General features: G+C 61.6%; 1 protein-coding gene across 2 annotated transcripts; it reads left to right on the top strand.

Annotated features, from left to right (window-relative positions):
* Window positions 1–2,909: 2,909 nt before the first annotated feature.
* LOC131083924 (homeobox protein EMX1-like) lies at window positions 2,910–14,362 on the top strand. Of its 2 annotated transcripts, none has more exons than XM_058024931.1 (3): window positions 2,910–3,270; window positions 4,998–5,182; window positions 13,674–14,362. In XM_058024931.1, exons 1-3 carry the CDS (start codon window positions 2,910–2,912, stop codon window positions 13,839–13,841), a joined length of 714 nt encoding a protein of 237 aa, XP_057880914.1. In that variant the 3' UTR covers window positions 13,842–14,362. The 2 variants fall into 2 exon arrangements, with proteins under 2 accessions (XP_057880914.1, XP_057880915.1); XM_058024932.1 differs by lacking the exon at window positions 13,674–14,362 and adding an exon at window positions 13,524–13,650.

The raw sequence follows: 14,362 nt of genomic DNA, 5'->3' as shown, positions 1-14,362 counted from the left end.
CAAAATCAGGTGAAGGGTTTGTAAATTCCCTAGAGGGGCATTCACCCCAGAGCGGAGCCGGACAATGCTCGGCTGCGGCCGGGGAGCCCGGGGGAGCTGCGGGCACCGGGGATCCCGCGGGGAGCAGCCGCAGCCCGGCCGCCTTTCCCGCTGGTCTCCCTCGGAAGATGCTGAAATGAGGGAGATCCGCACGAAACGAAATCCCGGCCCCGCGCCGCGCTCCGGGGCCGCGGATCCCGCAGCGCCCGCTCCGCACCCGCGGCTGCCGCAGGGCAGGGCCGGAGGGGCCGCGTCCCCCCCCCGGCCCCGGGGGCGGCGAAAAGGTCGAGAGGGAAAAAAATAAAATAAAAGGAGAGAAAAACAGAAATTCAATTGAATTCAGTCGGATTAAATTGATTTAAATGAAATTCCACAAACGGTCCGGAGCCGGGCAGTTTCCGCGGCTGAGCCGAGCTGTCCCCGTGTCCCCTTCTCCTTCCCCTTCCCGACCCCATCCCTTCCCCTTCCTCCCCATCCCTTCCCTTCCCCTTCTTCCCATCCCTTCCCTTCCCATCCCCGTCCCCCCGCGGCTCCGCTCCCGCTGCCCTCTCCGCCAGCTCTCTCACCCAACTCCTCTTCCTTATTTCCACTTTTCCTATTAAAAAAAAATAAAGGAAATATATATTTTAAAATCTATTTATAAAATATTTCGAATGTCGATTATTTTTTTCCTCTCTCTTTCTTGCGGAAACGAAAATAAAAATTAAAAAAAAAAAAAAACCGCTTTGCCGACGCTCTCGCTCCATTTTAAGGTTTTCAGTTCTCTGGGATTTCGCGGAATTTTGCTTTTCCTGCCCCCATCCTTCTCCCCGCAGCCTCTTGCGGGAGCGAGTCCGCGCAGCGCCCGCGGGCGCGCAGCAGCGCTCTGCTCTCCGCGGGGGGAAGGATCCCGCGCGGAGCATTTCGATCCAGCCAAGTGGAAAATAGACTTTCAACCCCCTTTGTGCGGGAGGGGAGGGCTGGCCCCCGCCTCCGCGGCCCGACCAAACTCCGAGCAGAGCCAAACTGCGGAGTGAACTCGGGACCGGCCCGCGCAGGGGCTGCGCGCCCGCGCATCCCCCGCGCCGGGCAAAACGGCCAAAATTGCCACTTTTGGGAGATTTGGTTGGTTTTTCTTTTTCCCTCCCATCCCTGGAGCAGGATCGGAGCGGTGGGAAGAGGTTTCGGCCGGGGGAAGGGGGACACGCGGAGGGGAGCGGAGCTTGCGCGGGGTGGGAGAGGAGGGGGAGGCTTCACCTGTGCTGCCCCCGCGGGCCGGGATCCGCTCCGCCGCTGAGGGCAGGGCTGGTTCATTCATTTAAATAGGAAAAAAAAAAAAAAAGACAAAAAAAAAAAAAAAAGGAAAAAAGAAAACCAAAAGAAGAAGAAAAAATGAGGAATTTTAAAAGGATTTTTAAATTTTCTTTTTTTAATACGGAGGGAACCCCCCCGCCCAGCCCCGCGCAGCCGGAGCCCTTTCCTTTTGCCACAAGTTCGCGGCGTGCCGGCGGGAGCGGCTCCAGTCCAGTTTTTCGGGCGCTCTCTGCGTCCTTTTGCCTCCTCTGCCTCCCCTTCCTGCCCCATCTCCCCGTGTCCTCCGCTGCCTCTCCTTGTCCTCCCCTGCCCGTCCGTACCTCCCGTGCCTCCCCCGGCCTCCCCTGACTCTTCCTGGCTGCCCTTGTCCTCCCCCGGCCTCCTCTTGCTTCCCTTTGCTTCCCCTGCCTGTCCTTACCTTCCTCTGCCTCCTCTTCCTCCCACTGCCCGTCCTGTCCGTCCCTGCTCTCCCCATCCTACCCCGACCTATCCCTACCTTGATCTGCTCTCCCATCCCATCTCTACTTGCCCCCGCTCTTCCATCCCGGCCCTGCCTCCTCTGGCTTCCCCATCCCGGCCCTTCACTTCCATCCCATCCCGGCCCTGCTTTCCCATCCCATCCCTACATTCTCTGCCCTCCCCATCGCACTCCTGCAATCCCTGCTCTCCCTATCTCGGCCCTGCTCTCTCATCCCATCCCATTGCTGCATTCCTTGCTCTCCCATCCCATCCCGTCCCATCCCGGCCCTGTTCTTCCATCCCATTCCTGCAATCCCTGCCCTCCCCATCCCGTCTCTGCACTCTGCATCCCATCCCTGCATTCTCCATCCCGGCCCTTCTCTCCCATCCCATTCCATCCCCACAATCCCTGCTCTCCTATCCCGGCCCTGCTCTCCCATCCCATTCCTGCTGCTCTCCCATCCCATTCCTGCATTCCCTGCTCTCCCTATCCCGACCCTGCTCTCCCATCCCCGCAATCCCTGCTCTCCTATCCCGGCCCTGCTCTCCCATCCCCACAATCCCCGCTCTCCCCATCCCGGCCCTGCTCTCCCATCCCATTCCCACAATTCGCGCTCTCCCCATCCCGGCCCTGCTCTCCTATCCCGGCCCTGCTCTCCCATCCCATCCCATCCCATCCCATCCCATCCCATCCCATCCCATCCCATCCCATCCCATCCCATCCCATCCCATCCCATCCCATCCCATCCCATCCCATCCCATCCCATCCCATCCCATCCCATCCCATCCCATCCCCGCAATCCCTGCCCTCCCCATCCCGGCCCTGCCTCCGCGGGCCTCCCCTCCCGGCGGGGGCTCAGGTGCGGCCGCCCCCGTGGTCCCGCAGGTCCCGCCCGCCGCCGGAGCGGCCGCGCGGGGCTCGGGGCTGCGTGGGCGCCCGCGGGTGGGCGGCGGGGCGGGGGCGGAGGGAGGGAGGGGTGCGGGCCGCGGGCCCGCGTGTGTGTGCCGTGCCCAGGGGGAGGTTTCTTGCACACGCACACACACACACACCGCACACACGCGCGCACCCGCAGGACCGGCCCCGCTCCGGCCCCCCCCCCCCGCTCCCGGCTCACACCATGTTCCAGCCGTCCGCGAAGCGCTGCTTCACCATCGAGTCCCTGGTGGGCAAGGACACCCCCCTGGGCCCCGAGGACCCCCCGCGCCCCGCCGCCCTCGCCTACCCCGGCCCCGCCGCCGCCGCCGACGCCGCCGCCTTCGCCCCCGGCTTCCAGGGAGCCGCCGGCCGGGCCCTGTACGGCAGCGCCGAGCTCGTCTTCCCCGAGGCCGTGGGGCACCCGGCGCTGCCCGTCGGGCCCCCCCAGCTGGGGGGGTCGGCCCTGCCGCACCCGCACCCCTTCTTCGGGCCGCAGCACCGCGACCCGCTCAACTTTTACCCCTGGGTGCTGCGGAACCGCTTCTTCGGCCACCGCTTCCAAGGTGAGCGGGGGCCGCGGGGGGCTCGGGCCGGGCGCTGCCGGGGCCCCGGGGGCTGCTCGGGGGGCCCGACTGCACCGCAGGACCTGTTGCTGCCGTGCCCGCACGCACGGCCGGGGCCCCCGGGCGCTCCGTACCGGGGCCGGTGCCTCCGAACCCCCGGATCCTCCGAACTCCCGGTTCCTCCGAGCGCCCGGTTCCTCCGAAAGCCCGGTGCTTCCGAGCACCCAGTGTCTCCGAACACTCGGTGCCTCTGCACTCCCGGTGCCTCCGAGCCCTGGTGCCTCTTCATACCCGGTGCTTCCGAGCACTCGCTGTCTCCGCACCCCCGGTGTCTCCGCACCCCGGTGCTGGTGCCGTTCACGGCCCCGCACAGAGCCGGCCGAGCATCGCGGAGCTCCGGGGCACGGGACCGGCGCCGCCGCCTCCGTGCGCAGCCGAGCCGGGAATTTGGTTTTCTCCTTCCCGGGAACGAAGGGAAGGATTTCGGTGCGGTGGATCTCGGCTGCGCAGAGAGATGTTTGTTTGGTTCTGTAGATTTTCCCTCGATTCCTTTTCTTCTCTTTATTTCTTTCTTCTCTTTCTTTTTCTCACTTTCTTGTTTGGCTTCTTTCGTTCTTTCTTCCCTTCGTTCATTCTTTCTTTCTCTTAATTTTCCGATTCTGCCTCTATTTCTTTTATCTTTATTTTCTTTCTCTCCGTTCCTTTCTAACCTCTTTCTTTTCCTTTTCCTTTTCCTTTCTGTTGCTGCGTCCTTTTCTTTCCTCTTTTTTCCCATGTTTTTTCTTTCTCTTTATTTTTTCCTTTTTTTTTTTTTTTTTTTTTTTTCCCTCTCTCTTTTTGCCTCTCCGTTTCCCCTGCACGCCGTCCCCTCTGTCCCGCCGCGGTGCCGGGGGGTCCCGCAGCCCGGATTAGTTTTATCTGCTCGGCACCAACCCCTCGCTGTTCCCCGGGGCTCCGCTGCCGGCGGCGCCCGGGGGCTCCGGCCCGGCCCCCTCGGCCCCGGGAGCGGCTCCGGGTCCCCCCCGGCCCCGAGCCCGGCCCGCCGCTCTCCCGAGCCGCCCCTCTCTCCTGCCTTCTCCCTCCGCCTTTAATTTTCTCTTTCTTCCCTCGTTTTCGTTTCTTTCTACCTTGTTTCGCTCGCTTGCTTTACAGATTTCCTTCTCTCGCTCGTTATTCTTTGCTTCTTTCCTTCTTTTTCTTTTTTTTCCTTTCCTACTTCTTGTCTCTTGCTTTCTTTCTCCTTTCACTTTCTTTTCCTTCTGTTTTCCTTTCTCTTTCTTCTCCTCTTTTAAAAATTGCTTTCCCACTTTTCTCCTCTCTTTCCGCGTCCCCTTCCCTTTTTCTTTCTTCCCTCCACTTTTTTTTCTTCCTTAGTTTTCCTTCTCTATTTTTTCCTGTCACTTTCTCAGTTTTCCTCCTATTTTATAATTTCTTTTTCTCTCTGTCTCAGCTTTTTCTCTGCCTCCACCTTCTCTTCCTCCCTTTCCCCTTCCTGCTGCTCTCCCCGTCCATCCCTTCTCTTTATTTCTTTCTTTCTCTCCCTGCCCTCCCTTTGGCGCCGTGTCCAACCCCACCGTGGGGCTGAGAGCATCCAGAACGTAGCGCAAAACCATCAATTTCAGGGTGGGGAAATCTCCCAAAAATTCCCCTTTTTTGTGCCCTTGCCGAGTCCCAGGGCCGGGCAGGGACCCCGAGGGGGCCGCGCTGAGCTCTGTGTGTGCCCGCAGGGAGCGAGGTGTCCCAGGAGAGCCTCCTGCTGCACGGCCCCTTCGCCCGCAAGCCCAAGCGCATCCGCACGGCCTTTTCCCCGTCGCAGCTGCTGCGCCTGGAGAGAGCCTTCGAGAAGAATCACTACGTGGTGGGAGCCGAGCGCAAGCAGCTGGCCAGCAGCCTCAGCCTCTCCGAGACACAGGTACTGCCACCCGCCTGTCCCTCCGTGTCCCTCCTGGCTGTCCCATCGTGTCCCACCCTGTCCCAGCAGCGGCCCCAGACCCGCGCATCGCTCCCATATGAAACCCCAGCTGGCACTCCGCAGGACCCCCAGAGCCTGCAGGAGTTCTGGGGCTCCTCGGGGTGGGTTTGGGGCTTTTGTGATTCAGCTTTTGGTGCTCCAGGAGCTGTGGCAGGTTTGGGGTTGGGGAGGTGGCTCTGGTGTTGTCCCGCTCTCCGGAGCGCTTTTGCGGTGTTTTTCCTTGCTGGTTTGGGTTGTTTTCCTTGGGAGCAATTTAAGGGTTCAAAAATCCATCTAGGAAAGGAGCAGCAGGCTGAAGGCTTCCCTGGAAACTGGAAAACCGTGGCTGAGCCGAACAGCTCCGGGTCTGCGCACCAGCACCCGGGATTCAGGATGGGTGTGAGACCGTGCTGCCGCAGGGCGCTGGTGTTGGATGATAGTTTTTGGGATCAGAACAGACATTTCACAGGAATTTAGATGTAAGGAGACCCAGGAGAAACATGAGGATGAAAGGAAAAGTGTACAGAGCTGGGGGAAAATGCAGGAGCTGGGGCTGAGCATCTGAGTGTCCGAGCGTGGTGTCCCGGTGAGCGGCTGTTCCCAAACACTCCAGGGGAAGGAGTTTTATTTCCCAGGAAGGGAGAAAGTTTTCCCCAAATTCTGGTGAGGTGGTTGGGCCTATGTGCTGAATTAATTGAAATTTTAAGCTTAAATTTAGTTGGGAAATAAAGCTGGAGCCGTGGGTGTTCCCAGTACCCGCCTGGCTCATCCTTGCCCAGGCTCTGCCAAACAAAACCTCCAGACGCGTCCCTGGGAGCAGGAACTTCCTGGGAGGAAAATGTCACCGGCACGGGGTCGGAGGAAAGGAGCAGCTGTGGGTGTCGGGAAGCAGGGACTGAGCCCCCCAAAATCCCCAGGGTGTTTGGATCCTGAGGGTGAAGCTGCCCCAGCTCACGGCTCGCAGGGCTCAGCGCTGACACCGGCTCAAGGCCCTTCCCGCTGCTGCCGCCACATTTCTGGTTGGAATGGGGGAAAAAGGGAGAAAAAGGACAAAACCCAAAGGTCAAAGAACAGCCAGGAACTTGTCGGGGTGGAAAGGGCAGCTGTGGGATGCCCCAGGGGCAGCTTGGCCATTCCCTGGCCTTTCCCAGGGCTGCCTGGAGCCTGAATGCAGTAATGCCATTTCCAGGGGAAGCGCAGCAGCGGCATCCAGCCCAAATCCCAGGGAGCTTTCAGGGTGCAAAGAGGCCACGGAGATGTTTGAAATTTTCATTTTTTGGGTGCTGCAGGGTGTTCGGTTGTGTGGTGTTTCCGTGATTTTGGGAAGCTGATGCTGCTGGCAGGGAATGAGCACGGGGAGGCAGCGGCGGGGCCGGGAAAGGCTCCACGGATCCATCCGGGAACAGCACCCGGCTGTAGGGATTCAGCCTGCAGGGAAACGTTTTTCCTTTCTGTTATATGGCTTTGAAAAATTTATTTTTTTTTAAATCTGTTTTAATTACCTGGAGGGAAATAATTTCAGAGTGCCGAGGGTTTGGGGACAGACGGGTATTGGGATTGGAGAAGTGGGACAGCCAGGGGCTGGTGGCTGTGCCAAACCCAGGATATTATCACTATTATTATTACCATTATTATAATTATTACTAATTAAATATTCAGTGATAAATCCTGCATGGGATCAAACTCCCATGGAAAACCAGCCTGCTTTACCCATGACACCCATCCTGGTGTGACACTGGTGTGTTTTCACCTGGGGCCCCACATCTGAACCCACAGTTTGGGGGATTTTACCATTTTTTCACGGATTTAACAATTCCCAGAAGGGCTGCAGCTCATGGCTGTGCCTGGCCCTATTTCTCAGCTGCTTTTCCCCTGGAAAATGGAATTTTGCCCCCTGGCTATGCCAGCTCCGGGTCCCCAGGCAGGGAGCAGCACCTGGAGCAGCCCAGGGCAGGTGAGGAGGGTTCAGGTCCTGCCCAGCACCAGGAAATGCCGTGGGATATGGGCTGGGGATGGTGCAGGTGTTTAACCCCTTCCCAGCCGCTCTCCTGCTGAGGAGCTGCGTTAATTCGGGGTGAGATTGGAACGACAGGCCCAGAACAGCAAAATCAAAGGGGCCGGGGGAGCAAAACACAGCTCAGGGCCCTGAGGGAAACCCAAAAGTGGGATCGGGGTGGGGAAGGTGCAGGGAGGGCTCCGAAGGGAATCTGGGATGGTCTGAGCAAGGGGAGCCCTCAGGGGGGTTTGGGTGTGATGGGGTCACAGGAGTGTGACACAGGTGACATCGAGCCAGGCGTGTGGGGGGTCTGGGCTGGGTGGGGACACCGGGATCAGCAGAGATCCTGGGCATTGGGATCAGCGGGGATGCTGGGCACTGGGATCAGCAGGGATCCTGGGCATGGTGCTGGCACTGGGATCAGCAGGGATCCTGGGCACTGGGGGTGCTCTGGGATCAGCGGGGATCATGGGCACCAGGATCAGCAGGGATTTCAGGTTCTGTGGTGTAACTGGAATCATTGGGGATCCCAGGCTCTGACATGCTCTGGGATCAGCAGGGATCCTGGGTACTGTGCTGTCACTGGGATCAGCAGGGTCCCCATGCCCCGTGGGTTCTTTGGGATCAGCAGGGTCCCCATTCCGTGACAGGCTCTGGGATCAGCAGGGCCCCCATGCCCTGTGAGTATTCTGGGATCAGCAGGGTCCCCATGCCCTGTGGGTTCTATGGGATCAGCAGGGATCCCGGGCACTGTGCTGGCACTGGGATCAGCAGGGCCCCCACGCCCTGTGGGTTCTTTGGGATCAGCAGGGTCCCCATTCCCTGACAGGCTCTGGGATCAGCAAGGACCCCAGGCCCTGTGAGTATTCTGGGATCAGCAGGGCTCCCATGCCCTGTGGTGCCCAGGGCTGTGCCAGGCTGGGATCTGGGATGTGTGCTGGCAATGGGACGAGCTGGGGGCACCGTGCTGTGTCCTGCTGTGTTGGGCATGGCTTCACAGGTGGCACCAGGTCTGTTCCCCTGCCTTGGGAGCAGCCTGGGCTGGGAAGGCGCTTCCCTGGGTTCCTCTGGCACGATGGAGCTCAGAATTCCCAGCAGAGCAGCTCCAACCTGGCAGCTCATGGGGCAAACCCCACTCGGGGTCTCCAATCTGCATTCCCTAAATGCAGGCCTCTCCCTGGCTGCTGCAGAGGGGAGCTTGGGGTGGTTGTGGAGCCACGGTGTGTCCCACTGTCCCCTCACAGCTTTGGGGTGACTGTGGACTCCCTGGGTATCCCCTCCTGCTTTTGGGGTGATTATGGAGTTCCCAGATATCCCAGTATCCTCTCACAGTTTTGGGGTGATTATGGAATCCCTGGATATGCCCTCCTGGTTTTGGGGTGACTATGGAATCCCTGGATATCCTGCTGTCCCCTCCTGGTTCTTGGGGTGATTTTGGAGCCCCTGGATGTTGTGCTGTCCCCTCCTGGAGCTGTCCCTGCAGGTATGGAGCAGCCCTGGCGGGGGGCTCGGCGCTGGCTGTAATTAATAATTAATAATTAACGGAGCGAATGCCTGGGAATCACGGGAGGAGAAAGATGCCCAGATAGAGCTGCAGAGCGAGGCCCAGGGCTGGCAGTGGCCCCTGCCCTGAGAGTTGGCCCCAAAAACAAACCTGAGAAGTTTTGGGGTTTTTTTATGGGGAAAGTCCCCGCAGGAACAGGCAGAGGTGCGGCGATGGCACCGGGGTGGTGGCACTTTGGGTGACAACCTGGCACAGGCAGTGTCACCCTCTGACAGTGGGGCTGCTCCTTCCTGTCCCCATCCAGGGCCACCCTCACCCTTTGTGTCACTGCCGGGGGAAGCTCCTCGGGGATTTTAACTGTCCCCAAGTGGGGATGGTAATGTCACCTTGGGGCTAGAGCTGATTCCCCCAGGTGCCATCAGATGTCCCGGTGGCCGTGGTGGCCCTCAGGGCAGGGCACAGCTGGGAATGTGGAGGGAAAAAGGGACGGGAGCTAGGCTTAGGGACAGGACAGGGATGTAGGGATGCAGGAGACACCTCGGGGACTGTCCCTGTCCCATCCGTGTCCCATCCCTATCCCTGTCCCATCCCTGTCCTGGTCCCATCCCTGTCCCTGTCCCATCCCTGTCCCCGTACCACAGCAGGGTCTCGGGGCGGGAGGTGACCCCGGGGGACAGAGCCAGCTCCGGGAAGTGGCGATGCCGGGACCTGGCACAAACACCCGGCATGAGAAGGGTTAATTTGGGAAGGGATAAAAGATAGAAGGGTTAATTTGGGAAGGGATCAAACCCCGGGCTCGGGGGTTTAGAGCGATTCCTCCGGAGCTCGGGGCCAGCTCATCCCACGGGGAGCTCCCGCAGTTCTCCCGCCGTGGCTGCGGCCTTTGGAGCGAGGGACGCGGCCCGGGAGCTCCTCCAGCCCGGGAACAGCCCCGCTCCCAGCCGGGAATCCCGGGGAGCCCGCAGGAACCGGGCCGGGCCGAGCCGAGCCGGGCAGAGCCGCTCCCCCGCCCCGCTCGGGCACAGATTGAACTGCTCGGGCACATTTAATGATTTAATCGCTTTGTGCCTCGGTTCCCCTTCCACAATTCAGGGATAAGGCGACTTCTCCGCTCCCGGAGCTTTAATTAAAGTTTGCAAAGTGCTCCGCGGCGCCTGGACGGAAGGCGCCAGCCCGGCACGGCTCCGGGAATGCCCCGGAGGTGGGAAAGGCAATGGATTGTGTCCCCGGATTGTGTCCCGGGATTGTGTCCCGCCGCCGGGAGGAGCCGTTCCGAGCCGGGACAGCCCAAAGTCAGCGGCTGCTGCTGGGCTGGTGGGGCTCCAGCGAGTGCCGGGCCGGGATGGGAATGATGGGCTGGGATGGGAATGCTGGGCTGGGATAGGAATGATAATCCGGGATGGGAATGCCTGGGATAGGAATGCTGACCCGGGATAGGAATGCTGATCTGTGATGGGAATGCTGGGATGGGATGAGAATGCTGATCTGAACTGGGAATGGTGGCCCAGGATGGGAATGCTGATCTGAACTGGGAATGGTGGCCCAGGATGGGAATGCTGGTCTGGAATGGGAATACCGGCCCCCGAACTGGGAATGCTGACCCGGGATGGGAATGCCTGGAATGGGAATGCCGGGCTGGGATGGCAATGCCGGGCTGTGCAGGCCCGGGGAGGCTCCGGAGCAGGGAGCGGGGCCGTGGTCGGTGCTGAGGGAAAAGCACCGATGGTCCCGGGATCGGCTGAGCCGGGCCAGCGGCTGCAGGACACGAACGGCTGCGGGAGAAAGCTCAGCCTGAGCCGGGCCGGGCCGGGCTGGGCTGGGCCGGGCTGGGCCGGGCCGGGGCTGGGCTGGGCAGGGCTGGGCCGGGCTGGGCTGGGCCGGGCTGGGCCGGGCTGGGCCGGGCTGGGCCGGGCTGGGCCGGGCTGGGCTGGGCTGGGCTGGGCTGGGCTGGGCCGGGCTGGGCTGGGCAGGGCTGGGCCGGGCTGGGCTGGGCCGGGCTGGGCCGGGCTGGGCTGGGCTGGGCTGGGCTGGGCTGGGCCGGGCTGGGCTGGGCCGGGCTGGGCCGGGCTGGGCCGGGGCGGGCTGGCAGCGGGGGCCAAGCAGCGGCACCTGGTGCTGCGGGCCTGGGAGCCAGGCAGTGTCCGCAGCCCGCCGGGGGCATCCTTGTCCTGCCTGGGGGGAGGTGTGGGGATGGCCCCTTATCCCAGCGGGGGAATCCTGGATCCCACCTGCAGCATCCACATCCTGCACCGCTGCCAGCAGCATCCCACCCCTCTGCCACCCCTCAGCCCCCATCCCTGCCTGCAGCACCCAGCACTGCTCCCTGGGGCATCCCCTCTGCTCCCTGCAGCATCCCAGCTGCAGCAGCCCTCACCATCCCAGCTGCCACGTCCTGCATCCCACCGGCAGCATCCCATGTCCCATAACCCTGCCTGCAGCATCCTGCATCCCATCCTGCACCTCTGCCTGCAGCCCTGCCTGCACCATCCCACCTGCAGTGTCCCTCACCACTGCCTGCAGGTCCCTCATTCCCAGATGGAGCATCCCATAACCCCGCCTGCAGCATCCCACATCCCATCCCATAACCCTGTTTGCAGCATCCTGCATCCCTCACCACTGCCGTCCCCCATCCTGCATCCCATATCCTGCATCCCTGCATCCCTGCCTGTGCCATCCCCATCCCCATCCCTGCCTGTGCCATCCCCATCCCTGCCTGTGCCATCCCCATCCCTGCATCCCTGCCTGTGCCATCCCCATCCCCGTCCCTGCCTGTGCCATCCCCATCCCTGCTTGTGCCATCCCCATCCCTGCATCCCTGCCTGTGCCATCCCCATCCCCGTCCCTGCCTGTGCCATCCCCATCCCTGCTTGTGCCATCCCCATCCCTGCATCCCTGCCTGTGCCATCCCCATCCCCATCCCTGCCTGTGCCATCCCCATCCCCATCCCCATCCCCATCCCCATCCCCATCCCCATCCCTTCCTGTGCCATCCCCATCCCTTCCTGTGCCATCCCCATCCCCATCCCCATCCCCATCCCCATCCCCATCCCCATCCCCATCCCCATCCCCATCCCTGCCTGTGCCATCCCCATCCCTGCCTGTGCCATCCCCATTCCTGCATCCCTGCCTGTGCCATCCGCATCCCTGCTTGTGCCATCCCCATCCCCATCCCCATCCCCATTCCCATCCCTGCCTGTGCCATCCCCATCCCTGCATCCCTGCCTGTGCCATCCCCATCCCCATTCCCATCCCCATCCCCATCCCTTCCTGTGCCATCCCCATCCCTTCCTGTGCCATCCCATATCCACTTCCCTGCCTGTGCCATCCTCATCCCCATCCCTGCCTGTGCCATCCCGCCCCCCTCTGTGCCCCCTGTCCCTGTGAGTGCCCCCAGCACCCCAAAGTGACCCTGGCTGTGCTGCCCTGTCCCCAGTCCTGGCCCTGAGCCCAGCCCAGCCCCTGCTGCCAGCGCTGGAGCCAGGACTGTGGGGTGGGTTAGGGTGGGATCCCAGGATGGAGACTCTGCTCAGGCTCCTGGGACAGGGTCTGGCACCAGCAGAGCAGGAAAGGTCTCCTGAAACCTCAGTGTGGTCAATTAATGATGGATAATTGGGATCCTGGTCCTGGCTGGAGATTTGGGGATGGCCTCGAGCATCATCCCGGTGTGACTGGAGCCATGGCTGCTGTGCCAGTGGCACCTGGCAGCAGTGGTCAATTAATGATGGATAATTGAGATCCTGGTCCTGGCTGGAGGTGTGGGGATGGCCCTGAGCGTCATCCCAGTGTCACTGGAGCCGTGGCAGTGGCAGCTGGCAGCAGTGGCAGCTGGAACAGGGCTGGCTTTGGCTGCTTCCCTGTTCTGTGCCAGTCCAGGCCCAGCCCAGCTCGGGCTCTGGGTGCTGTGAGCAGTGTCACCTGTGCTGTGAGCAGTGTCACCTGTGCTGTGCTGAGGTGTCACACTCTGGGTGCTGTGAGCAGTGTCACCTGTGCTGTGAGCAGTGTCACCTGTGCTGTGAGCAGTGTCACCTGTGCTGTGCTGAGGTGTCACACTCTGGGTGCTGTGAGCAGTGTCACCTGTCCTGACAGGCTCTGGGTGTGTGAGCAGTGTCACCTGTGCTGTGAGCAGTGTCACCTGTGCTGAGGGGTCACACTCTGGGTGCTGTGAGCAGTGTCACCTGTGCTGTGAGCAGTGTCACCTGTGCTGGGTCGGTGTCAGGCTCTGGGTGCTGTGAGCAGTGTCACCTGTGCTGTGAGCCGTGTCACCTGTGCTGTGTCTGAGGTGTCACCAAGTGTCCTTCACACCCCTGTGTTTCTGCAGGGCTGTGAGGTGGCAGCAGCCATATTTGTGCCACATTTGTGCCCCGTGTCCCACCTTGCTGTGGGAAACTCAGGCATGGTGGGGTGGCTGTGGGAGTGCTCCTGGAGGGACATGAACAGGGATGGGGATTAGGATAGGGCCAGGGCCAGGGCCAGGGCCAGGATCAAGGACAGGGACAGGGATGGAGATAAGGATAGGAACAGGATCAGGCCCAGGGCCAGTGTGTCCCCTCGCCAGGGAATCCCGAGCCTCCTCCCCATGCAGGCCCGGCCGTTTGTAGCCCACAGGCGCTGTGTGTGTGCCGCAGGTGAAGGTGTGGCTCCTGTTGTAGGTGAAGGTGTGGCTCCTGTTGCAGGTGAAGGTGTGGTTCCTGTTGCAGGTGAAGGTGTGGTTCCTGTTGCAGGTGAAGGTGTGGCTCCTGTTGCAGGTGAAGGTGTCGTTGCTGTTCCCGTTGCAGGTGAAGGTGTGGTTGCTGTGTGCAGCAGGTGAAGGTGTGGTTCCAGAACAGGTGTGGTTCCTGTGTGCTGCATTGAAGGTGTGGTTCCCATTGCAAGTGAAGATGTGGTTCCAGAACAGGTGTGGTTCTCCTTGCAGGTGAAGGTGTGGTTCCAGAACAGGTGTGGTTCTCCTTGCAGGTGAAGGTGTGGTTCCAGAACAGGCGGACGAAATACAAACGGCAGAAGCTGGAGGAGGAGGGCCCCGACTCGGACCAGAAGAAGAAAGGCTCGCACCACATCAACCGATGGCGCCTGGCCACCAAGCAGTCGAGCGGGGAAGACATCGATGTCACCTCCAACGACTAAGGCGGGGACAGGCTGCAGGTGCGGCCAGCATGGCGAGCAGCCCGCGGCGCGCAGGGGGGACCCCGGCGGCGGCACCCACCGCACTCTAGGGACGCTCTAGGGACACTCTGGGGACACTCTGGGGACACGGCCACGCCGCCGCCGCCGCCCGCGGCCTTTCCCGGGGCCGGGGCCCGCGCCCGTCCCCCCGCCGCCCGGGGCCCCCCTCGGAGGGGCTTTCGGGGCGCTGCCGCCCCGCCGAGCAGGGACAGGAGGCTGCCAGGGCGGCCCCGCAGCGCATCCTCCCCGCGCTGCGCTCCTGAGATGCACCCACCGCCTCCGAGCCGAGGCTCCGTGCTCCAGCCCTCCTCATTCGCCTTTTTATTCTCATTTCCCCACCGGTCCCCCCCTTATTTTCTCATCGTTTGGGTTTTTTATGACGGTTTGTTTTAATTTATTCTCTCTGCCCGTGCCCGTGTGCGTGCGTTCCCTCCCGTAGGTAGCGGCTGTAGTGAGTGTTACTGCGTGGAAATAAAGGAAAA

This window comes from Melospiza georgiana, chromosome 5 (genome assembly GCF_028018845.1).
Source record: "Melospiza georgiana isolate bMelGeo1 chromosome 5, bMelGeo1.pri, whole genome shotgun sequence".
In the NCBI taxonomy this organism is placed as follows: Eukaryota; Metazoa; Chordata; class Aves; order Passeriformes; family Passerellidae; genus Melospiza; species Melospiza georgiana.
This window is presented reverse-complemented; position numbering and strand designations above follow the sequence as displayed.

Coding starts and splice junctions, on each gene's coding strand:
- LOC131083924 (XM_058024931.1), top strand. CDS start 2,910: ATGTTCCAGCCGTCCGCGAAGCGCTGCTTCACCATCGAGTCCCTGGTG. Junction 3,271..4,997: donor CTTCGGCCACCGCTTCCAAG/GTGAGCGGGGGC, acceptor GTGTGCCCGCAG/GGAGCGAGGTGTCCCAGGAG. Junction 5,183..13,673: donor TCAGCCTCTCCGAGACACAG/GTACTGCCACCC, acceptor TTCTCCTTGCAG/GTGAAGGTGTGGTTCCAGAA.